At 44.0% G+C, this 25,266-nt stretch overlaps 1 protein-coding gene across 1 annotated transcript; it reads left to right on the forward strand.

Annotated features, from left to right (window-relative positions):
* On the forward strand, positions 1 to 20,302 carry VXN (vexin). The gene is made up of 6 exons (XM_047073741.1): positions 1 to 67; positions 4,231 to 4,286; positions 11,987 to 12,137; positions 16,086 to 16,147; positions 19,142 to 19,233; positions 19,945 to 20,302. Exons 1-6 carry the CDS (start codon positions 1 to 3, stop codon positions 20,126 to 20,128), a joined length of 612 nt encoding a protein of 203 aa, XP_046929697.1. The 3' UTR covers positions 20,129 to 20,302.
* The last annotated feature ends 4,964 nt before the right edge of the window (positions 20,303 to 25,266 follow it).

Raw genomic sequence — 25,266 nt, forward strand, 5'->3', positions numbered from 1 at the left:
ATGCATCAGATTTACAGCTGCAGTGATGAAAATATAGAAGTTTTCACCACCGTGATCCCTTCCAAGGGTGAGTAAAATTGCCCTTGACTGTTTCCTTAGCGGCACCTTATGCCGGAGGGTAAGGACAATCACGTGCTGTTTTACTATGGTTTTCCTCGGGTCTCTCAGAGGGTTTGATGGGCTCTCTGTTTTGATGGTATTGTTGTTGTTTAAAATAAGGTACATGGATAGACATTAATCATTGAGAAACAATTGATCAAGGGGGTGGGGTGGGAATGAGGGCGGTTAAATACTCCCAGTTTCACTTAATTGAACACTGGCAACCCAATACGCCACCGAATGAAAGTAACAGCAAGCCATTGTTTTAGGAAAGAGAGATGAAAACAAAATTCCCAGGGCAGCCAGAGAGATTCTTTCATGTTCTCCAATGAGCAAGTGGATTTTGAAATGAGAACCAGCTGGCTCAAAAGTATGATTCCGAGCTATGCTGTGAAATGTGAGGGGAAATACCCCCAGCACTGGCCTAAAGTCTAACAAAGTGGTCAAATAGTGCCCTGACCCAGGGCTGGCCTCTAACACAGATCCCAGGGCCATGCTCCCAAACTTCACCTCGAGCTAGCACTGCCAAAAAGTGTGACTCTGTAAGCCCTTGTGCTCCAGGGTGAATGGTGTCAAGTCCCAGGAAGGGCTTTGTGTTCAAGCTCAGAGGACAGCAGGTGTCTGGTTACTGGACAGTTCCCCCGTCCATCCCCTCCAAAGCTCAGCCCTCTCTCCTGCTCCCTCTGTCCCTCCCTGCAGCCCCTGCCTTGCTGGGAGAGCCTGGGACTCTGGCTTAGCCCTGGTTTCATTGTCAGACTTGAATGAAGGGGGCTGGATGTTTGCTGGTGTTGTGACCCCCTGTTCAAACAATTCTTTTCTTCTTCCCGTGTCAGCCACTGACAGGGCCACTGCTCAGGGGGGGGAAGGGAGAGACTCAGCCTGGTCACAAAGAGACAGCCAGCAGAACATAAATAAAGCTTTTGACATCTATTGCCACATACAGAGAGAGAAAAAAGAGCTAGGAGTCTGCCCACGTGCAGGAGTTGGAACTCCAGAGACTCTGAAAAGTACCTGAAAGTCAAAGCCTACCACCCTCTGACCCGGCAGTTGCACTGCTGGATACTTTTATCATGGACGTTCACAGTGGCATTGATTCTAGGAGAGCAAAACTGAAAATAAATGTCCTTGAGGAGGAGAGGGGTAAAATGTGGTATCATCATACTATGGAATATTCCACAGTTGTCAACAGGGATGAACTAGATCTATGTGTATACACAGATCTCAAAAGCATAATGTTGAGTGAAAAAAAAAAGCAGGCTGAAAAATTTTATATGTATGATAACAGTTACTACATCTGGAAATAAAAAACAACACTATACATTATTTATGGATATATATCCAGAGAAAGTATGAAAACATAGGCTGGAAAGATGCAGATAAAATTAGTGATCTTATTAGCCCTGGGGAGGGACGGAAGCAGAATTGGGGGAGAGTAGAAAGGGAATCTAAACTTGCCTAATTTTTTTATTTCTTTTACACGAAAAAACAAATTGGAAGCAAATATGAAAATGTTAAAATGTCAATTTTCTGTAATTTTTTCCCATTTAACAATTTTTAAAGGGAGAAAAAAATCAAAGCCCAATGGCCCTTTTTAATTAAAAACTTATTCAACAATTCAAGAGCAATGTCACACTTCACCTGAATAAAATAATTTAAAATATGGCCTCTGATCCCATTTGCTTAGCATAGTGGTCAAGAGACAACTGCCACTTCCGCACTGTGTGACCCTGGTCAGGCTACTTCACCTCTCTGGGTCTGAGTTTCCACTTTTGTAAAAGGGAGAGCTAGAATTTATCTCCCAGGGTTATTATGGAGGGAAAACTGAAATACAGATAAAATATATAATGCATCTAAAACAGCATGTAGTAAGCACCATTAAATATATCACTTACAAAATGATTTCTATTTTCATTCCATATTTACAGCAATGAATATTCAGTCAAAGATAAATGTTTAATCCTATATTCCTTTCTTGCCATTTTCATTCATGGCCATCTCCGGGTAATAAACCAAATATTCATTAGTATTCATGGACATGTCACTGCTCAGGAAGTTCTCTAGAAAAGGAGTATTTGCAGTTTTACATTGAACCATAAATGGAAGAAGTTCACCTCTTTTATTTGTTTTTATTTTTTGCCTCATCTTGCCTTCTCCAAAGCTATCAAGCAGAGGGCTTTCAGTGAGAGAAGACTGTGCTAGGTCTTCTTAAGTAACTGCTTATAAGAGAGATTGGTAACTCTTCATTATGTCCCCACATTCTTTAACAGCAGAAATAGAAGTTGGCTTAATTTTATCTAACAAGTGTTACAGTCCTCCCTGGTATGCCCTTTTCCAAATGCTATCGTTTAGCATGACTAAAATGACCAAAACAGTTTCTGAGCACAGCTTCAGCAGCATGGGCAGTGTGGCCAATGGTTAAAAGTCTAGGGCCTTGTTCCACAATCAGCTGTGCGGCCCCTAACCTTCAGTATCCACACCAATAAAACGTAGTTAATAAAGAATACCTAGCTCACAGAGTTGCTAGAAGAGTGAATGAGATAAGGCAAATTAGCCATCAGCTGGTAAAGCTCAATGCGAGCTATTATTACATTTATGTTATTGTATTATATCCTCCTGTCCAGCACACACATACATACATATATTGGGTTCAGCTTAAAGGTATGGGATCAAGTCTATGACTGAGAATAAGTGTGGATTTTTACTTTCTGGAGAGAAAGAACCTTACTTGAAGGGAAAGATTTCATAGACAAAATTCACAGTAAATACCAAAGATAAAAGCTGTGGTTTTACCAAGAAGTTATACCAGAAGTTATTTCCTGAGCAACACACTAAAATGGGTTTAATTCTAGGGTGAATAATACCACAGCATTCAAAATAATTCTTCTGAGGATAAACAGCAATGGGGAGGCATTCGTGAGGGGAGTCAGGGGACAGTAGGAAGAAATGGAGAAAACTCCAGAAAGAGAAATCCTGAAGGAATGCTAACTTAGAAGTTATCACCTATTCTTTCTACCTGCCTTCAGTCTGCAGAGATAGAAGAAAGAAAATCGTAAAACCACTAATTCCTGAGAACTTTCTCTTTGCCGGGCACTGGACCAAGGGTGTTATAAAAATTAGTTTATCTCTGAGATGGTTGCTATTAATTACCCTGTCTTACAGATGAGGAGAGTAAGGTGTGGAAAGGATGGGTAATTTGCCCAAGTCATGTAATTGGCAAAGGGTCCTGTTCCAATTCATCCTCACGTGAAAGGAATCGGGAACCCTGGCTATAAACCAGCACACCGTACTCCAGGTTTCATGGCTGTAGGTGCTCTGCAGAAAGTACCACCAGCCAGCACTCCTCTGATCACTTATCTGGTAGGTGACAAGAAGTCATCTCAGTTCTAGGCAGGGCAGTGACATGGAAGATTTCAGTTCCAAGTATATCATTTTAGCAGCAATATGGAAAACAGATGTCTGAGTATCTCCATTTCAACAAAGTACACACCTTTTCCCACCAACTAACATGTTTTAATGGTTGATTTTTTAAGCTTTTTACTGTAGTGATAAAACATACATAATAAAAAATTTACCATTTATCCATTTATAAGTATACAGTTCTGTGGCACAAAGTACATTCACATTGTTGTGCAGCCATCACCACTATCCATTTCCAGAACTCTTCATCATCCCTGTTAAATAACAACCCACATTCCTTTCTTCCCCCAACCCCTTCGTAACCTCTATTCTACTTTCTGTCTCTGAATTTAACTACTCTAGGTATCTCACATAAATGGACTCATACAATATTTGTCCTTTTGTGTCTGGCTTATTTCACTTAGCTTAATGTTTTTAAGGTTCATCCATGTTACAGTATGTATCAGAATTTTACTTCTTTTTAAGGCTGAATAATATTCCATTGTATATATATACCACATTCTGTTTACCCATTCATCTGTTAGTGGACATTTGGGCTGTTTCCACCTTTTGGCTATTTTGAGTAATGCTGCTATGAATTTTAGTAACACCTAAAATTGTAATCACACCCCATTCTCCCCACTTGCCCCTCCCCACTCTAGGTGCAAACCCTCTCTGAGGCTACATCAGCCTCACCAGTGTTCTCTAAAACTATCCCTTTCTCTCTCTTTGCAGTGTCCAGTCCAGCCAGAAGAAGAGTCAAAAGTTCTCAACACCTCTTGACCAAGAATGTAAGGACAACTTCAGTTTTCATCCCTTTTGTTGGTTTTCAGTTCAAAAGCAGCATATAGCTTCTTCATTCCCTCTGCCCTGCTCTCAATAACCATGAAGTTTTTCTCTATCGCATACTGCTGTTCTGTATTTCCTGTCCTCCACTTCACCAAAATGATTGACAAATGTCAACTAGGCAGCAAACAGCCCCGTATTGGACTCCACCACCCCAATTCTGCCATTTTCCCCAGACACATAGAGCAAATCTTACTCTCTTAAAAAATTGTTGTTCTTATTTAAAGAGAGTCCAAGATGTGAGTATAGCATCCCTGACCTAAGTGTTCTTCTATTGTTGGCAATTGGCTATGTTCCGTTGTTTCACTATTATAAATAGCAGTGCAATTAATTTGTAGTAAATATTATTCTTTTGGATTAATTCCTTGGTGAATTAACAAGTAAAAGGATAAGAATAGTTTCATTTATCCATCCATCCATCCCATATTTGCATTCCTACTATATGTAAGAGACACTGCTAGATGTGGAGAATAGTGATTTTTTTTTAAAAAATGGTTTCTGCTTTCAGTTTTGTCACATATTACCAGGAATTCTGAATGGCTGCCAGGCTTCCAGCAATGCTTTTCCATTTGCCTCCAACCTCACTAACATCAACTTTCATTTTTTTTGTATTATCTTTGCTATTCTAATAAGCATATACATTACCTTAAAATTAGTTTACATGTCATTAAAGCCAAATGATACTGTAAATTTCTCATTTTACTTACAGATTTCTTTATGCAAAAATTGTCAATACATCTTTGTGCTTTCATTGAAAAGGTTGAACTGCTGATTGTTTCCCCTCAGTTATGCTGGAGTTTCTATCACAATTTTTCATAGAACACCATTTTGATCTTCTAAGTATCTCAATTTTTTAAAGCCTCTTCTCCATTAAAAAGAATTTTGGGAGGGGCACCTGGGTGGCTCAGTTGGTTGAGTGTCCGACTTTGGCTCTGGTTATGATCTCACAGTTTGTGAGTTTGAGCCCCACATCGGGCTCACTGCTGTCAGTGCAGAGTCTGCTTCATATCCTCTGACCCCCTCTCTTTCTGCCCCTGCTCATGCTTTCTCTCTCAAAAATGAACATTAAAAAAAAAAAAAAAGAATTTAAGTGTCCTGGGAATGAGACGGGGTTTTAGTCATTGTTTTATAAACATTACTTTTTTAATTCCCAAAGTAATATGTGCCCATTATAAAATTTCAAATAATATGAACATATAAAGTATAATATCAGAAAATTCTAAAAAGCTGTAGAACAGAACAGTTAGGTGTACAGACTTTGAGTCAAACTGCCTGGGCTTAAATTCCAGTCCTATTCATTTCTAGCTAGGTAACCTTGAGCAAGTTGCCCACCATACTGGCCTCAATTTGAATGCTAAAGAGCATTCAAATGGGAATAATAGGAGCACACATCTCAAGAACCATTGGAAGGAGCAAATGACTTAATACATGTAAAGTGCTTAGCCCAGAACCTGTGACACATTAAGCATTCAATTAATATTGGCACTTTCTTTTTAAACTTTTTTTTTAATGTTTATTTATTTATTTAGAGAGAGAGAAAGGGCATGAGTGGGGAAGGGGCAGAGAGAGAGAGAGGGAGGGAGAGAATTCCAAGCAGTCTCCATGCTGCGAGCACAGAGCCCAACTCAGGGCTTGATCTCAAGAACCTCAAGATCATGACCTGAGCCGAAATCAAGTGTCAGACATTTAACCGACTGAGCTACCCAAGGACCCCAGAGTTGGTACTTTTTAAGTGAAAATTTCCCATATACTAGCATATCATTATTGTGCTTCATTGCTCAATAACATACTGTTGTGCAATTTGCTTTTTTCACTAAACAATAAATCTTGAATATCTTTACATGCCAATTAATACATATAGATTTACCTCTTCCTTATGAAGACTGCATACCATACCATTATATGAATGTACTATATAATTTTCTACCCAAATCAAATCTGAAGTCTTCTAGATTATTTAACCAAATTACCAACAAATGGTAATTTTTCTTTCTACTAAAACAATGCCACAAGCAATATCTTTGAACGTATCTTTCATGCTCTTATGCAAATATTTTTGAGGATAAATTCATAGATATGAAAACGCTGGGTCATCACATCAACGCATTGTACTCCTTAAACTTACATAATGTTATATATCAATTATATCCAATTTTAAATAAGAAAATGCTAAAAGGATATGAACATTGAAGAAAATGTATAGTCATTGCCAAATTCTTAGCAACTGTTTTCAAGTACTCTTACCAGAATACCCAAGTCAATACTGTATGTCACAATGTTTTTAATCTTTGACAATCTGATAGGTGAAAATATCTTGTTTTAATTTGCATTTCTTTAATTATTAATATCATTCTTCACATTTTCAGGGATTTGAATATTTTTTCTCTATAGATTCCTAATCCATGTCTTCTGCCCATTTTTGTTGTACGTCTTTCTAAAATGACTTTTAAGAATATTTTATATATTAAGAAAGAAAAGGACTTTTAAAATTTTTTAGTTTTTTTTAATTTTATTTTTGAGAGAGAGAGACAGAGAGACAGAGCCCAAGTGGGGAAGGGGCAGAGAGGGAGACACAGATTCTGAAGCAGGCTCCTGGCTCTGAGCTGTCAGCACAGAGCCTGATGCGGGGCTCAAACTCACAAACCACGAGATCATAACCTGAGCCAAAGTCTGATGCTTAACCAACTGAGCCACCAGGTGCTCAAAAAAGGGCTTTTAATGGATGGAAAATTTCTTTGTGGTAGGGCAAGAGATTCTTACCTTTTTCCTGGTCCTTGAAAACTTAAGCCCACAGTCTCAAAGAAAAATGCTCCTGACTTTCAAGGAGTAGTGAATGTTACCAAAAATGGAAAGGGAAATCGTTGTCTGCAGGTAATTTAGAATTTAAGAAAAGTTTCACAACACACTTTTCGCTCAAGGGGCATCTGGATTTGAAGGAGACACAAATCATTCAAGAATCAGAGCAGATCTCTTGGGAATTGGGAATCTTTGGTTCTCAACCAAGTTCTTGCTTTGAATTTCTAACCTTAAACAATGTCCCTGTCTGAATCACTCCTAATACCAATACCTACCGGCTTTATAATGATAGAACAGTATTTACAAAAGCTTTTAAAATGGAAACTAAATCATTATGCTTTCCAATAGTTAAGATTTAGAACCTAAATAAAGGAGACAACTCTCAGTAGTGATGATGAAGCCACACAGGCCTAAGATACATAAAAGAACCAAAACATGGGGCACAGTCTCCTGGAATATCCAATTGACTTCAACCGGGCACTGTAGAACCAGGCTCTCAGGTTTCTTGGGAGTGGAAATTTTTGAGAAAGACTGTTATGTTTATGGTTTACGACTCTCCCTCTCCAAAATATTTTTACTCAGAGAAAAAAATGACTCAAGTATATGAATACATATTAAAATTTGCTTTCGATTAAAAAAATAAAATCGGAAGCTAGGGTCTTGTTTTCAACTATGCAATCTTCTGGGTGAGACAACTTAATAAGACCCTCTGGCCTTTGATCTCTTCTCTAAATTTCTCACTTCCCCTAACAGCCTGACTCATCCTTTGCTTGCAAAACTTAGCCTAGCTGTACAGAACATTCAAATTAGAAAAGACAAGAAAGGTTTTAGTCTACCTAAGATGAGGAAAGTGAGTCCTAAAGAAAGAACTGTTGGATTTTTTGTTTCTTCATCCAACTGGCTCTTGGCTTCCCTTTGAGTTCCCAAGAAAAACAGTATTTTGCAACTGCTCAAACCTACCAATGTCTATGACTTTCTTTGTCCTGAAATTCTTATTTGTATCTATTCCCACTCCTTGGGCTACCATGTGGAGTCAGGTTCCTTCCTTTACAAATATCTCTCCTCTCTAAGCCATCCTTAGTGCCACAGCATCACTAAGGTATGGTCAGTTAGGCCTCCCAGTACAGTGGAGCCACTGCCACTGATTGCCAGTCCCAGGATAATGAGCAGCATAAGTACCACCACCAGGAAAGATGGAGAAATAAAATGTGTAAATGTCACATTCTTCCCAGATTTCAACCTTGCCGGGGAGAAATTGGTCTAGAAATCTACTGATTTTTCAAAATGCACTGAGCAATCAATTGTACTTGAAATTTCTTATCTGGATGTAGGCATTTCTACAGGTTTTACAAAAAGCACTCACTTAGAAGTCATGAAATCATAGCTCTCATCCTTGGCTCTGCCCCTTATAGCTCTGCAACTTTGAAGACACATGACCTCTCTTGGCCTCAGCCTCCCTATGTATAAAATTAGGGAGTTGGCTAGAACATTGCTATGGATCCCATCAGCCCTAAATCATGATGATTCTCCATCACTTAGGTCTCACCTATCTTTCCAACGCCCCACCAGCCCCCTAGACTTCAAACAGAAGTGTGAATCAAGGATGTCAGTAGATGGAATCCTGAGGCTTCGGTATTAGCCCATGCCTTCTGTTCTTCCAATCTCTGACCCAAGACCAGCAGGGGATCATCAGCATACGGCGCTAGTACATTCCCCTACTTTCAGAAGGCAGTTTGCTAACTAGGAAAGGAAAATCCAGCATTTAACCTGGTCTCCCCCTTCCCTCTCCTCATTCCCCAGTCTTACCCCTGTACTCAGGGTGCTAAAGAGCCTGCTCTCAGATCATTTTTTTCTAAGACCAGCAGCAGTTTCAAGTTCAAACTGTGCCCTACAGACCAGAAAATAACCCAGGCTTTCAGAAGGCCACAGCCATCCATTCAGCTGTCCATTCCCTGGTATGGGCCCATTGTACTCCTCTGGAGCCCTCTTAGAGCTGAACACCTCTCTCTTTCCTTTCCTGCCATTGGCATCCTTTGGGGACTGTAGAAGATACCCAGAAGAGGCACTTGGCCCTAAGTCATGACCTGGGAAGTAACCAGCCTCATCCCCATCCCCAGGAAACCTCCTGCATCCAGCAGAGGGCTGAGCAGCTAATGCCTCTATCCTTCCCAGTTCTCTTCTTCCACCCCACGGTGCAGAGAAGGGACTGCGGAGGTGGTTTCTTGTTCCTGAAAGGGAACATTTGCTTCCCTTTCAGAGGAGGAAATGTTGGGTTTCCCCCATGGACTCCTCAGGCTCTCATTACCTGCCTTACTTTCTCCTTGTACAAAGTAGATCTGAAAACATACCAGTTTTCACTCCTCCTCACTTAGAAGAATGCGGACAGAATGAAAATAAAACCAGAAATACCACTGACAGCTGAGAGCCCTGTGTCAGTAATGAGGTTCAGGTCTCTCCTGTTCAACCTGGAGGTTCATGTTCCAGAGGAAGGCCTTTAGGCCAAAGATTACGTGTCCAGGGGAATGGAGCCCTGAACAACCATTAATCCAGAAATTTCCAGTATTCTGGGGCAACATCATGGCTAAGTACAGTGCCAAGGGTAAGGAAGGTAAGGGGAGAGCAGAGGGGACTGTTAGTACAGGGTGGTCAGTGCTGGACACTCACTGCTGTGCTTCACAGTCCCCAGTGAGCTGGTGCAAGGTGGATCCATGCTGCCCCCAGCTCAATGGAAACACCACCTTCTAATCATACTGCAATTTATAAATGTATCAAATCAACACATTGTATACCTTAGGTACAATGGGAGGAAAAAGGAATAAATATTTGAAGTTATCAGGGAGGGGGGGGTGGAGGGACCACCTTCTGCAGTGCCCAGAGGAGAAAAAGGACTAATCCTACATGCTCCTCAATTATCAGCTTTCTCCAAAGGCACAGAATGAATGAGTCTGGGCCCTAAAATGGGTTTGAGAAGAGTTAATTTCCTAATCCAGATAAGACCAAATTTGGGATATATTAATTTTCTAAGCAAAGGACTATTTGTGGTAAACTGAAGCCAAGAGTGACAGCTTCTCCCATTTTACTCTTTGGGAGATATGAACTGCTCTCTGATTCTGTAGATAAATATGTGGCACAAAGAGACAGCGCAAGCCATGCTAATAGAATCTCTACAAATGACAGGCATTTACCATGCCCCAATACAGCAAGGACACACAAGAATATCGATCTCCTCTTCACATAACCACAAGGTGTCAAAAGTCAGGTGTGAACTCCAGTCTGCATGACCCCAAATGGAGTTCCCTTCTTCATCACTGACAATCTGAGAGGAGAAAACAAACAAAAAACAAAACAAAGAACTTTGTTTTCAGTTGCATTTAATTATTATTCAACACCTTTTCATGTTTAGCATTTGTATTTCTATGGTCAATTGCCAGCTCATGTTTTTTGCACCATTTTTCTGTTGTTTTCTTCCTCTTTATTGATTTGTAAGAGTTCTACATACATGGGATAATTCCTCCTCATATGTAACAAATGTTGTATTGAGCCATATTCAATTCTAGTGTTTGTTGTTTTGTTTTGAACATGTATCTTTATCTGTCTGGTATTTACTTTAGTATGAGAAGTGTGAACACAGATTCATTTCCTCCAGTGACCTGACATTTATTCTAACACTATTTATTAAAAATCCAATTTTTCTCCACTAAATTGAATTATAACCCTATTAAAATATTTATAAATTTAGTCTTATTTGCTTCAGCATCCTCCAAAAGCAGCACAGTTGTTCTGTATGGACAACTGAGGGGGATCTATCACAGGTCAGACTACGGGGCTGAGGTGGGTCCACCTAATTCACAGATGCCCCCAGTGCCCAGGATCTGGCACAGAACATGGCCTCACAGGATATCTGCTGAAGGAGCAAGAGAATGAGTGTATGCTAACCTCAGAGAAGCCATGGTGTACTACTGGAGATAACTAACCAGCTTCAAAAAGTGAAGAAATTCAGAATGAATGACCCCAATGTCCTAGATATGTATAATACTATGCAGGGTATGAGCCAAGAACTGCTAAGGTTCCCTTCATCACTCCTGGTATTAAGATAAAATACAGTATTGTCTCAACTTTTTACATTTAAATTATTCCAGTGATTTAAGTATGTTTGTTATAACTTTTAAGGCCCATTTTGGTGGGTCCTGATGAAAGGGGTGTTTCTTTTTAATGTACTTCCCAAGATAACTATTCAGCAGGTTAGAACACCTTAGCTCCTAGCATTCTGTCTGGCTTTCTGGAGTTTCCACTTAGTGAAGCACACACAGTGGAACTTCATCTCCCAGCTCCACCTGACACAGGCGTTCTGCAAGGAGGGGAAACGCGAGCAGGGGGCTGTGCCTGCTCCGTCTTGCCAGCAGCTTCTTTCTTTTTAAAACCTCAGAATCAGTTGGGCTCCGAGTCCTCTCCCTAGCTCTTCCCTCTGCTAGAGCATTCAGAAAACTGTCCTCTGTGTGAACAAGGGTGTCTGCCTAGCTCAAAGACTGGAAGACCCTGATTCCCAGAACTGTTCTCATTTCAAATAGCCTGTTCTGTTACCAAACCAGGTGATGGCTCAGGCTCCTGACTCTGTGAAGGGCTGCTGGTGAGGAACCCCCAGAACCTTCACTTTCCTACACCATGGCACCATTTGGCATGCTGAAATTGAATAAAACCGTTGACTGTTGGAGACCAGTTTACCCAAGTTCTCTCACTGCTGGTAGCATTCGCTGGAGTAAGGAATACTCCAGTAATTCACTGTTGGCACAAAGTGCATCTGAAGATCGGAGGAGAGGAACAAGCTGACTGTCCTTCCTCCTCCCGGCAGGTGGTGATCGAGTCAGACCTCTACACTCCGAGGCCCCTGGAGCTGCTGCCACATCGCAGCGACCGCCGCGACGGCGAGGGCCGCAGGTCGGGCAGGCTCCACGGTGCTCGGCAGCAGGGACCCCACCTTGCCAAGGCCCCAGCCAGACCCGGTATGTGCGTCCTGGATCGAGTCCCTAGAATCTCCCTGGGGGGCAACGACGCGCTTAGACCAGCAGCCACAGTGTCTGTGGCCTGGCTTGCATTTTGTCCAATAACCTCACGATCCTCCCTGGCGTCCTCCATCTCGCCAGGTGAACGCAGCACCTGTGGCGTGGGGCGTGCGCTTCCCCCGCCCCCTCCTCCCCCGCCCCCGCCGCCCCCCGCCGCCGGGGCTGGCGCGTTATGTTCCTGCTCTGAATGCACCCGCTCTCGGGCCCCACCTACAGCTGCAACACAAAACACCTTCTGCCTGAAAAACACTCCTGGATGTGTGTAATGAGCAAATGCTTTCATCTACCATCTTGCTCCACAGGAAGTCCTGCTGGATTCAAGAGGAGATGAAAATCATTATGTTTTGGGGACAGAAAACCAGTGTAGACATGACTCATGAAGAAACAGAAGCTTACATTATTTTACAGGCTGTGTGTGTAAATTATACAATCCTTCATAAACTGCCATCTTAAGATCTCAGAATTGTAAATGTGAATGACTTAGGGCTATTTCAACAATCTCTAAAAAGAATTTAGGGACAAATTTGTTTTGGAAACCGGAAACACTGTAAGTCTTAACCTTAAGCACTATTTTGAAAAATGGCTTCCACCCCAAGCAGTTAAACAGGATTCTGCATCTAGCCCACTGAAGTCTGTGATGGTATTTCACCTTCAATCGCTGGTTTAAGTTATTTATGTTATGTCCACAGCCTAAACTAATTCATAATTTAACTCCAAAAATACACAATAGAAAGTCTGGGATGTCCTTCTCAAGGCTTTTCAGTGTCAGCAATTTTATATAAGAACTGAAATAATACATCATGGAATATGTATCTTTATCCATCCATCTACTCTTTCCATAGATGCTGGACTGGATCTCTAAGATTTCTTTGATCACTAACACCCTGATCCTGTTTTTATTATCCTACATATAATAACACATAAATCAAGCCATATTCTCTAGCTAAGTGATTACATATACACATATGTAGAGTGAAAGCATTAGGAAAACCACAATCTGCCTTGCAAATTAAGAGGAGATAAATTTTTCTCTGTGTCTATATATAGGAGGGTGGGTGGGTGCATGTGTGTGTAGAAAGAGAAAAAGAGAATATCTTCGCTACAAAATCATAAAATGAATTTACAGCCATGCTTCTCGAATTTTAATGTGCAAAAGAATCACCTGGGAATCTTGTTTTCATGCAGATTTCAATTCAGTAGGACTTAGCAGGGCCCCAGATTTCTAAGAAGCTTCCCCATGATGTTGATGACGTTGGTCTGAAGACAATATATTGATTAGCAAGGATTTAGAGATGGTCTAATGGGTGGTTCTTGAAGTGGGGTCTCCAGAGCAGCAGAATCACCTGGGAACTTGCTGTAAATGCATATTTTAGATCCCACCTAAGACTTACTGAATCAAATTCTGGGCTACAACCCAATAATCTCTGATTTAACAAGCCTCCCAAGTGATTCTAAAGCACACTGAAGGTAGAGAACCACTGATCTGCAACCACCCCATGCCCATTTACAGAAAAGGAAACTGAAACCATAGAAACTGTTTGACTCAAAGTCACACTGCTTATTAGCAATAGAACTGAGAGTAAATCTTAGGTCTTCTAATTTCCTAGCTAATGCCTCTATACCCCCCTCATTTCCACCCCTAGAGAACAATGTCTTCCCAACTGTCTAGTTTTAGGGGCCACTTTCCTTCCTTTTTAAGTAGCCTGTGGAAGCTTAACTGCCCAAGTCAGTCTTTTATTCTGAAAGAAAACAGTAAGTAATGAAATGGAGAGAATCTGCCCAACATGTGACAGTCAGCTCATGCAGGGAATGTGCTAGTCAGGTTTAAAAAAAAAAAAAAAAGATCGAGCTGGGCATGGATTCAATTCCTTCAGCTCCCCCAATCTGATAGACTCCAGAGGGGGTTGGGGGAGACAGCAGGTTTCTGAGTCAAAGCCAGACCCAGTGCTTTCCACGGGAAAGGCTTGGTATTGGCCTTGGGCAATGAGTCTCCCATCCTCCCATCAAAAGGATGTGTGTCTCCAGGAATCTCAGATCTGGGGGCATGCTTCTTTTCTGAGCTACAGGAGAAGGTTCCTGGATGACATAGACTTCTCACATGGGAGAAAGATTCTCTGAGGATCTCGGAAATTGCAGGAACTCTGAAGGAAGACGCCTTCACCATGAGGCCCTGAGCAGGTGAACCTCAAGTGCCTGGAATAGGGACACCCACCTCCTGGGCCCAAGAGAATTGGCTGTCTCTGGAATGTCTCTACCAGGATGTCCTCAGGCACCTGAGAATCAACTTGTTTAAATGGAATGCATCCTCCTCCTTCAAACCGCTCTTCCTTCCTCAAGTAGGATGTTTTCCTTAACATCCCCTTTGTCCTCCCCATCCCTACTCCACCCCCTATGCCACATACTAAATACTGACAATGTCAATTCCTGGATGTCTCATCTCTCCCTCTTGGTACCTACCTCAGGTTACCTGGACTCAGACCCCTTCATCTCTGGTGCCTAGCACCCCACCGTGGCCCTCAGCCACCAGTCCCTCTCCCTATACAAGGCTACCAAAGGGGTCCTTCTAAAGCAGAAAAATCTGCCTCTACCATCCTTCTGCTTCAGTGTCCTTCCCATCCCCACTGCCCTGCAGACCATGCCCAAGGCCCCCCAGAACCCCCCTCTGCTGACCTCTCCAGGGCCACCTCCTGTGACACTCCTGTCCCTGCCTGTCCATATAAGCAGCAACCCTGAGCTGTGGGGTGATTCTGTGACTACTTCCTTATATTCAGTTTCCTGGTCCTTCCCTGACCCTGGATTGCCCTCCCTGTCTCTACCTGGCAAACACCTCCCAGAGTCCCTCAGTCAAGCTTCCCCAGCCCTGCAAGACCCCCAAAGCAGTCTGCCATTCCCTAGATCATCCTCACCCGGCTTCCTCTAATTGTTATGTATCTCCAAAGCCTCCATTTCCTCATCTAGAAAGTGGGGACTATTATATCTACCTGACAGGGTTATATGGTAAGGATTAAATGAGACAATGTTTATGTGTTTTACACTCCGCACAGTGCCTGACACAGTAAATACTCAAAAATGTGAGCTGCTGTTATGCCAGAGCACTGTACGTTATGATGTAATCTTGGGAGTCTTGTAACTTCATTTTATTGGCATTGAAATGTTTTCTTCCTTGGGTTGGGGAGTGTTTTATCTCTATCCGCTATAGTGTGAAGAATGGGGCTTGTTCTGGAATGTCTGCCCAAGGAGAGAATTATATTGAAAGGCAACTTTCCCCCACCTGTTATTGGCTACCTCAGCTCAACAACTTGATTCTCAGAAGCTACAGATGTCAGGGTAGAGATTATTCAGAAGTAGGTTGGGCCTCGGGAATAAAGGCCTAGCAAGAAGGTTCTCATGTGTCTTCCATAGCCAATGGCTCAGAACTCTGATAAACTCCAACCCCCCCACATTCTGAAGCAGTGCTTCCCAACACAGGCAGGACGTCACTGCTCATTTCCACAGAGGGGAGTCCAGGATCAGCAGGCTGAATAGATCCCAGCTGTAAAGACTTAACCCCTGATAACCTCTTGTGATGTTGCACCCTAGGAGGGAAGGACAAGCTAAGGGCACATTCTCTGAGTACCTACTGCACACACAGTATCAAATGCTTCCACACATGTGATCTCATTAGACCTTAGTTTCAGCACCCCCTGGAAGAGTGCCAGGGGTGCAGATTACCCACTCAACAGTTGCCCCACTGCCTGACCCTACTGCCTGATTTTGCTGCTTGGTATGAAGGTTTTTAGAAATTCCCAGCTTGTGATCAGTTAGCTAATGAGATCATCGACACAGAACTAGGGGGGAAGTAGAACACAGAGTTCCACTGACTAATGCCTCCTCTGTTCATCCTTGCAGTGGGGATTTCAGAACCCAAATCATCAAATCTGTGTGGGAATCGAGCATATGGAAAATCTTTGGTAAGTAAAATAAGCCTGGTTAGTTCTATCTGGTGTGCTTCAAACTTCTTGCCCTGCCCTTGGTTCCAGGCCTGAAGATGGTCAGAAGAGCTTCCCTGAGGGTTCTTTGCTCCCCAAGTCTATCATCTTATAGCACACCACTGGATGTTGCTCTCTTTCTTGCCAGAAATTCAGCTTTTAGGCAAACAGAAGATATTACCTAGTGGACATCTCAAACATGGTGGGGAAAGGCATGGTTTCTGTGGTAGGCACATGCCAGGTGGAAATGCCTGACAGATTCCCAGGGGCAGCTGCAGGGGTAATGAGATGTAAGGGTCTTGAACATTGTGAAAATACAAAACACCAGCCATCTTAGGTCAGGACAACTCTGGAGGACATATGCTCCATGTGAGGTTTTCTGGAAGCAGACTCAGATGTGGGGTATGGGGTATGAGATGTACATTAGGGGTCAATATGTGTGATAGGAGAAGGGAAGTAGGATTGAACAGAGTCAACTGCTAAACCACCATGCACACCTGATACCTGCTGGTAGGAGCTCCAGGGCAAGTGTTACCCATCCAGATTGTCCTGAGTTTCCTTTGTTACCCATCCTGATTGTCCTTTGTTTCCTCCTTGCTTTGTTATGGTATGTGGGCTGCCCCATGGAGTGTGGGTCAGGGTCAGCAGGGAGGGCATCCCCTGGGGTGAGAGGCCCTCTGCATCCTAAGCCCACCCAAAGGAGCTGAGAGCCATTTGCTGCCTGCCCCCTAGCAGCTGGGCAGCTTGTCTTTCCCTGAAGGGAGATCAGGTGGTGCATGTCCAGATCTAGCACAGAAGACATCTACATTGTCTTCTGGGCATGAATGTGGGTACTCTGCGTTAGCACAGTAGGGAGTGGAATTCTGGCTACAGGTGAGGTCAGCTCAGGCATCCTGGGCTGTGTGAGCATCAGCTCTCCAGATTGATAGATCATTCCATGTGAGGACCAGAAAAGATCCTGGAGATTGTGTGGGCCAGCCCCCTCGTCCTTAAGGAACAAAGTGGGCAGTGAGCACTTCATTCCCAGTCTGAGGAGAAAAATCTAATCTAAATACCTCACTTAGGTCATCCCTGTACTAGGAAAACCCTACAAAGGGTAGGGATGGGACAAGCTGTTTCATCAGGAGCCCCCTGCCCCACCTAGTACCTAGGAGAAACTGAAGATGGCTGAGCTACTACCACAGAATGCAGACTGTCAGGCTGCAACAGTTCTAACAACTGCCCACAGCTCAGCCCAGAAAAGACTAAGGTTAAGGGGTAGAGGATGGCTCACAGTCTTGGATTACCTGCCCCCAGACTCTGGGCTGCAGTCAGACAGTACCCTTGGCAGAGAGGTAACTGCATTTGAGAGGCCAGAATGAGTTGAGACGGGATAGGGTAGTAATGGGGACACAGTTTCAAAGGAGGAGGGCAATACTAATGCAGAGAACAAGGAGGCAGGGCAGCATGACTGACCCTTTCCTCTGAGCCTGAGACAGTGCTGCTGGGGTCATGCAGCTCTTAGGAGGCCCCTTATCCCAGGGTGGGTGAAAGAGTGATTCAGAGCTTGCACAGCTAAATCTGATTCAATGCTGCCATGCACCGGAGGAGGACTAAGGACAGTGGAAGAGGAGGGATGTATGTATGTATGTTCCCAGGGCTGGGCTGTTGGCCTGATGGGGAGGAGAGCTCCTGAGAGGCCACAAGGTGGCACAGTAACTCTGCCCACACAGTTGGCCTGCTCAGGAGAGAAAGGGACTGTGAAATCATGATGTCCTTGACCTGGAATTTCCCAGCAATTCCAGGAATGTGGTGACCCTGAGCTTTCAATGGGGCTGGGGTGAAGGAACAAAGCATAGTGTATACCCATTGACTGAGCAAACTCTGGAGTTAGCCCTGGTTAGGCCCTCAGTTACTTTTCAATTCAATCCATGTTTCTTGAGCACTCACCACCTTCTTTAGGAGGGCTGCAGTGGGCCACCAAAGGGATTAAGTCCCAGACCCTGACACACACCATGCCACGTTTCTGGGGATCAGGAGACTAGACAAGCACATGACACAAGAAGAGAACGGTAGAAAGATAGAATTGGTAAAACAAAACAAAACAAAACAAAACAAAACAACAACAACAAAGACAGAATTGGTGAAATGCCAAAACATGTCGCATAAGTACTCAGAGCTGCGAGGACACGGGACACAAGGGCAGAGAGAAACCATCTTGGGCCACCAGCCTGAGGAAAGACTTCCTGGAAAAAGTGGCCTTGAAGGACAGGCAGAGATGAGGCTCAATCCAGAGAGCAAGGAAAAGCTAAGGGAAGATGCAGAGCTGTGCATGAGCACGAGGACAGACAGGACCAGCCCTTCTGGGACCAGAGCTGTCACAGTACCCACAGGCATCCCAGAAGCTGGAGCCACATAGATGAGGTGGAGCCCAGTTTTGAGGAGCCTGGAAGTGTGGGCTGCAGAGCTGGCCTAGGTCTGGCCTGCAGCGGGGAGGCCCTGCAAATCCAGCGGGGCTGGGATAAGTGGTGGGTCTGGTTGGAAGCAAGGAGGTCCCGGGTGACAGGATCTGAAGGCTGCAGCAGAGGAAATGGAGAGAATGGCACTGATGTAGGCAGTCTTTCAAAGCAAGAATCTGCAGGATTTGACAACAAAGTGGACACAGGCAACAGGAACATGAGGGGGGACAGGTTCTCAGGTAAGAACTCTCTCAAGTTCTCTGGGTCAGTGGTTCTCAAAGTGGGGTTCTGGGACTAGGAGCACCTAGGAACCTGCTACAAATGCAGATTCTCAGGCCCATATCAGACCTGCTGAATCAGAAACTGGGGTAGGCCCAGCACTGTGTTAACAAGCCCCACAGAGGAGATTTGATGCTTGGCAAAGTGTGAGGACCATCGTCCTAGGTGGTGGATCAATTTAGTCAACTGGCTCCAGTCAGTGCCAGAGTTGAGACCATGGCCACAGCCTCACATTCCCTTCCCCTTCCACACAACCCAGATTCCTCCGGTGGCCCGGATCTCCGTGAAAGCCCCAGCCACGCTAGAGGCGACAGCCACAGGCTCAGAGAACGGAGCTGTTCTGACAAGAGGGTAAGTGCTGTCTCCCCGCCTGCTGCCTGCAGGGCTCCCCACACAGTCCTGGTCCTGCCACAGAACAGTAACAGGTGGCCTGGTTTACAGACTCTCAAGATGCTAAAACAAAATCCATGCCAGCTTTAAATTACCTTTTAATGAGGGCAATAATCCTGGGTCTCTGCAGTGTCTTCTCAACTGTTTCCCTAGTATTAAGCTGAAGTGTTTTTGATGGTTTCCACTTCATTAACACCACTCTGTAGACTTAGAGAAGTGTCATTTGGGAGGGTTTTTTGGTTAATTAGATAAATGTAATTACAGGTCATATTCAGAGCCTGCTGGTAGGCACACTGGTCTCAGAAATGCTTCATAAATAAGGTTAAGGGCTCCTGCCCAAAGGTAAAGAGGTACGTAAGAAAAGTTTCTAATCAAGTTTATAACCCCCATGATTTAACTGATCCAGAACCAGCAGCTAGAATAGCAGGAGGGGATAATCCCCCCACCAGGAACTCCCTCACTGCCTTCAGTGTTGCATTAAGATGGCAAGCATGTAAGCAAAACTCAAGTCAACATGTACATTTATGCCCCTGCCACTATCCTCCATACTGCACATAGCGGAAAAGTGAGTTAGGGAGTGATGAATGGGGTCTACTCCTTGAGGGAAAAAATTAAAAGTCTGGCTCTGTGAAATGACTGTCCTCCTTACCCACCCCTGGCTTTTCTCTTTAGATCCAGACATCTCAAGAAGATGACTGAAGAGTATCCAACACTTCCCCAGGGGGCAGAAGCCTCCTTACCGCTGACAGGAAGTGCTTCCTGCGGTGTCCCTAGCATCCTCCGGAAAATGTGGACAAGGCACAAGAAGAAGTCTGAATATGTGGGAGCTACTAACAGCGCGTTTGAGGCTGACTAAAGGTGACCCACCCTAGGTGCCCTGCGTTGGCCAAAGTTCACCGTACAAGGGAAGAAAACTTCCAGATGGGAACTGAGCCACATTCACCTCTGCTAGTAGCTGGTCCAAACACATCACCGCCCCTTACTAACCGATAGCCCCGGCTTAGGATACAGGCAAGGAACTTCCCTCGAAGGCAAAAGAAAAGTGTGCCTTCTTAGAATCGATAAAGCCATTGGTCTGAAAGTGGCTTTGGAAGGTCATGGAGTTTATATACCTATCTTTAAGCAAACCACACCACAATCAAACTTTCTCAACCCATTTTAAAGACCTCCAAGGAAGAAAGCAGGCAATTCCTCAGTCTTCCTTGTGAGTTGTTCTAATGTGTGTGATTTCTGGTATAAATATAAGAGCTTGATGTTTGAGGCACTTGTGAACACAGTGGTTCTTACTATTCCTCTTATCACATTTATTTCATCTTGACAAAGTACAATTTTTAATGACAAAGCACTATATATTTACTTCTACTTCTAATATCCATTTGACAGTATTGTCAAGATTGATATTGATCATTTGGCATGATTGCATGAATTCTCTATTCTTTTACATGCAGTTTTTCTATAGAAAAACATGATTAAAAATTAAATGTTGAATGCTAATGTTTTCTGAAGTGGCATAGTCTAGTGAAATTGATAATACCTTGCATTGGTATAATGATTTTAACTTTTAAAAGTGCTTTCCCATCCAATATCTCTGATCTTCACAAAATCCCTGTTAAAGAAAGCACAATTATTCCCAATCTACAGATGGGGAAGCCAAGGCCTTATGAAGTTATGTGACTGGATATAGTTAGTGGTATTAGATACTAGGTCCTTAAGTCCACCAGACTCCTTGCTTTGCTTACTCTAGTAACTGAGGAAGGTTTTGAAGGACAGAAGTATGTCTCTGGGGGCAATGTTTGAAAGGAAAATTTTGATAAAGTTGGAAAAAGTGACTTAAATGAAACACATTATGTAGTAGGTTGAACTAGAAGAAATTACCATTTCTATAGGTCAAAAATAAATTGATCATTTATTTCATATGGTTCAACCTAATATATAATATTGTGCTTTCCCTCTCTTAATGGAAATGTCATCAATCCCATCTTTAATATCAATAGACTTACAATGATAATGTGATAATGACAGCTCTCATTTGTTAAATGCCTACCATGCACGAGACGTGACACTGAGCACTTTACATACATCCTCCCTATCTTTCTAACAACTCTAAGTTAGATGGCCTTATCTATCTACTGGATGACAGTTTAAAGCAGTTACATGATTAGTCTGAAGGTGCCTGACCCATATGGGTGTCAGGCATCAGTGCCTGTGCTTGTTTCCCTTTACACAGAATAGTTCAGAACACAGAGAAGGATCATGGTTAGCAAACAATTTTCGTCTCAAATGCTAAACACAGATGATGGGCAGAGGCTGCCTAGGGTGCTGTGTGGGGAGGAGTCTGAGATGAAGGAGTGTGGTGGTCCATTAGAAATGCCTGCCTGTGGAGGGCATTAGTTGCACATGTCCTGAATATCTGTCATCTGTAGCGTCAACTCTACCCCGAAAAGGCTTGTTTTCTAATTCAGAAGCTTCAATTAATCCAACCCATTTAACAAAATCAGACACTCCATGATGAAATTTAAGTCCAAGACTGGGCTGGAAATTGTCAGGTCTTGGTACAGTGAAGAATTTGGCTGCGTTACCAGTCTCAGACTCAATGGTTATTCATAGGCTACTGCTCTGTGGCCACATGTTGCCTTTTGCTGAGTTACCTGTTTCCATGTCTCCAGGTCAACTGTAAGGAGGCATGGAGGAATAAAAGGCCTGGGCTTCTGGGCTTTCACCTTGCTGATCCCTGCCCTTCAGCCATTGTTTTAGACTCTCAGCACCCAATCCTCACGTTGGAACATGACTTGAATATTTGTGCATTGAGTTCTCTTTCAGTGAGGGCCTAGTCTCAATGGACTAATAGTCTTGCACAGTATAGATAATGGGGGGCGGGAGGGGTGGTGATTTATGCTGGACCTATCAGAGTATCTATTCTACTATTTATTTTAACTTATTTAATTTATAGCTGATGTTCTCTATTTGTATGTGGCACCTGGAGATTTCTGTAGGATCTAACTTATAAGGAACTAACTTATTTTTAATTTAAATATTTCATGATTAAGTGTTTGCCTGGCATAAAACATCCTAACTGACCAGTTCAAATAAAAATAAAGTATGCTTTGTTTGTGACCTCAATAAACCACCACAAGAGTATGAGGCTCCCTCATAGACTGAGAAGCTTTCACCAAGGGAAAGAATTATGAATCTGGACCTCACTGCTCCTTTACCTAAATGAAAAGGATTGTGAGAAAGAATCCAGAATGTTCTTTCCATCCTAAGGCAGTGTCTGGTTTTGATATTACAGGCCCTGCCCAACGGTCAACACTAGGGCCATTTCTGACAGGGCTTGGCCTGGCATGACCCATCCTCTCTGGGCTCACCCTCCTCCCTCATCTTGAGCCCTCAGTCCCACCACAAAGTCCAGGGGGGGCCAGTGGCCATCCCAGCCTGCTGGTCTCTCTCTCCCCTGAGGCGAGGGAAGAAGAGCCTTTCTCCTCTGTGCCCACCTCACGTTCAGCCTCGCTGGAGACTGCCCCGTGACTCACGTTGCAGCCACTTGCAGGACGCTGAGGCCAGCTGCAGACTGCTGTCCAGGATGACGGAGCCCGGAGCCTTCCTGTGCCAGAGGCAACAGGGTTTCCAGGACATTTAGGGTAATAAAATCGCCTCTGTTAGGACCAAGTCCAGTCAAATATTTCAGTTCTTACTTGTGTGCTCTCTGGAAGTCCCCCCACCCCTCCCAATACTTGGGTTGCCTTCAGAGCAGGCAGATGGGCAGTGGGCAGGCAGAGCAGCAGCAGCCAGAGCCCAATTTTAAAAGGAATCATGTGATGTGTTGTCTCTGACTCTAAATTGGCAGAGACCTAGGGACAAGCAAGGAAAAACACACGAAGATAACTCGCCTAAGGATTCTAATTCTTAGGAATTGCACGTAGTTTTTAATATAAGAAATGTCAGCCTCTGTTGAGAGGCTGGTGGTGAATGCATTGCCAAAGTGCAGAGGAAGAAAAACTTCATTTTGCAGACAGGCCACGTGCCTAGAAACAAAGTTTTTTACTTTGGGGGTTTTTTGGTCACTTTGGACCTGGCACAAGACTCACACCTATTAATATCCTTTGTTGGGAGGGAGCATGTAGTTTGGGGAAAGGCCATGTGCTATCAAGGGAGTGGCAGCAGAAGAAACCTGACATGGGACTTGTTCACTGACAGGACCCGTGTCAACCTGGTTCCTAGCCCCTAGTCAGGATCTGTGGGGAAACCAAGTAGATAGACTCATAGCATTTCACATCATAAGTCCTCCCCACACCCCTGGTGCTCCTAGAGACCTCATACATCTCGAGTCCTGGGCAGAGCCACTGGAGCACAGGTTGTCATGAGGCTAAACTTTCCTCCCAGGGGGGCAAGCAGCCAGGCCTTTACCTGATACCCTAAGAAGCATATGTGCTTTTCCAGGAAAAATGGGGAGGGGAGGAGGAACCTGGACCCCATCTAGCCCCTGAAATAGCAGGGCTGGGGGGTGGTACCTAGAATTCTGGGCAAGTGCTGATCAGCATTTCAGACTCCATCCACAGAGGAGCAAATTGAGTTTCCTAATCTTTGACAACCTAGGCCCCAGCAATTCTTCAAAGAGAGGCCCCACTCCAACATGAACCAGGTTTTTGCTCGCATCACAATCCACAGAGCTCAGGATTCTACGCAGCTTAGCAACTGCAGGGAGTGGGGGAGGGGGTGGGGTGGGCATCAGGAGTTAATCAGCAGCCCCTGATGAACAAGACACAGCTATTTCTAAAATCAAATGCCACAGCTAATGCTCCAAATGTGATCACATTCTCTGGGTGACAATCTTCCCATATAGGGCAAGAAACAAAGCCAACAATGTCTCCCATGTCTGCCCACCTCCACCCCCCTTCATCTTCCCAGCCAGCATCAAAACACACACACACACACACACACACACACACACACACACACACACACACTTTGTCTTTCTGTTGTTTCCCCACAATCTGCTCCTTGACATCTGGGGTTAGAGCCCGTGTGGTGCCCTCTGCCAGCCCAGAGCTCCCATCTCCTCTGTCTCACAAAGAGCCTCCCATCTTGGATAACCCATGCTCTAAACTTACCCAACTGCCAGAAACTCACCAGCTGTGAGAGCTTGAGAAGCTGTTGAACCTCATGGATATCGTTTCCTCAGTCTTTGAAAAGAAAATGTAGTATCTTCCTCCAAATATCCTAGAAAAGACTAAACAAGACAATTGGCATTAATATACAATGGTGCCCCCAAGTACGGTGGTACAAGTGTGGAAATATCAGAGCGCTTCCCCACTAGCTGGCAATGGCCAATGCCCAGAGCTCCCCAAGGCGCCACACTTGCCCTGGTTGCCCAGCCCCCTCCTGGGATTCTTGCAGACCTTCCCCATGGATCAGCAGCTGAGGTGGTGCCTGGTGCTATGGAGGGGGTGACAGAGGCTTCAACACCCACTCCGTGCTCTAGCCGCTGTTTGTTCTCGCTAGTCGTCTGCTCAGGCTATGCCAGTCGCTAAAAATTTATACTTTCTCTTGGAGACTAATAACCTTAAAAATAAAACTTCTGGTTCTTTAACCAGCAAAAATGCATTTATTAAGGAACAGCAGAGAACTACAAACTGGGACACGGAAGCTATGCAAACACCACAATCAAGTTTAGGGAACAAAGGAAAGGACCGCTCTTTTATAGAAGGCGGCTGTTATAAACAGCAAGCCCATTGGAATAAACTGGGAGTTTGAAGTATAGTGGCTTCTCATTGGCTGAGTTATCACTGTCCCTCATTGGCTGGGCTGTTACCGAGGGGAGAAGAAAGCTTTCCTTCCTCCTGCTGTTGTAGTGAAGTGGTATCCACAAGCAAAATCCACCTTTTCCTATTGAATTTGCAATTGAAGAGAAGCGGAAGGGTGTGAGAGCCTCCCCTCCTGAACCTCCTGACTCCATTTTAGTGACGCTTTCTTTAATTCATTTTCACAAGACCGTGG

This window comes from Lynx rufus, unplaced genomic scaffold, assembly GCF_022079265.1.
Source record: "Lynx rufus isolate CCGP_SWC_20201006 ecotype Redwood Valley unplaced genomic scaffold, mLynRuf1.p SCAF_12, whole genome shotgun sequence".
NCBI lineage: Eukaryota > Metazoa > Chordata > Mammalia > Carnivora > Felidae > Lynx > Lynx rufus.

What these genes read in the sequence shown, in the direction of transcription:
- VXN (XM_047073741.1), top strand. Translation starts at nt 1, where the DNA reads ATGCATCAGATTTACAGCTGCAGTGATGAAAATATAGAAGTTTTCACC. An exon ending in CACCGTGATCCCTTCCAAGG is followed by an intron (nt 68 to 4,230) that starts GTGAGTAAAATT and finishes CTCTCTTTGCAG; the next exon opens with TGTCCAGTCCAGCCAGAAGA. An exon ending in AACACCTCTTGACCAAGAAT is followed by an intron (nt 4,287 to 11,986) that starts GTAAGGACAACT and finishes TCCTCCCGGCAG; the next exon opens with GTGGTGATCGAGTCAGACCT.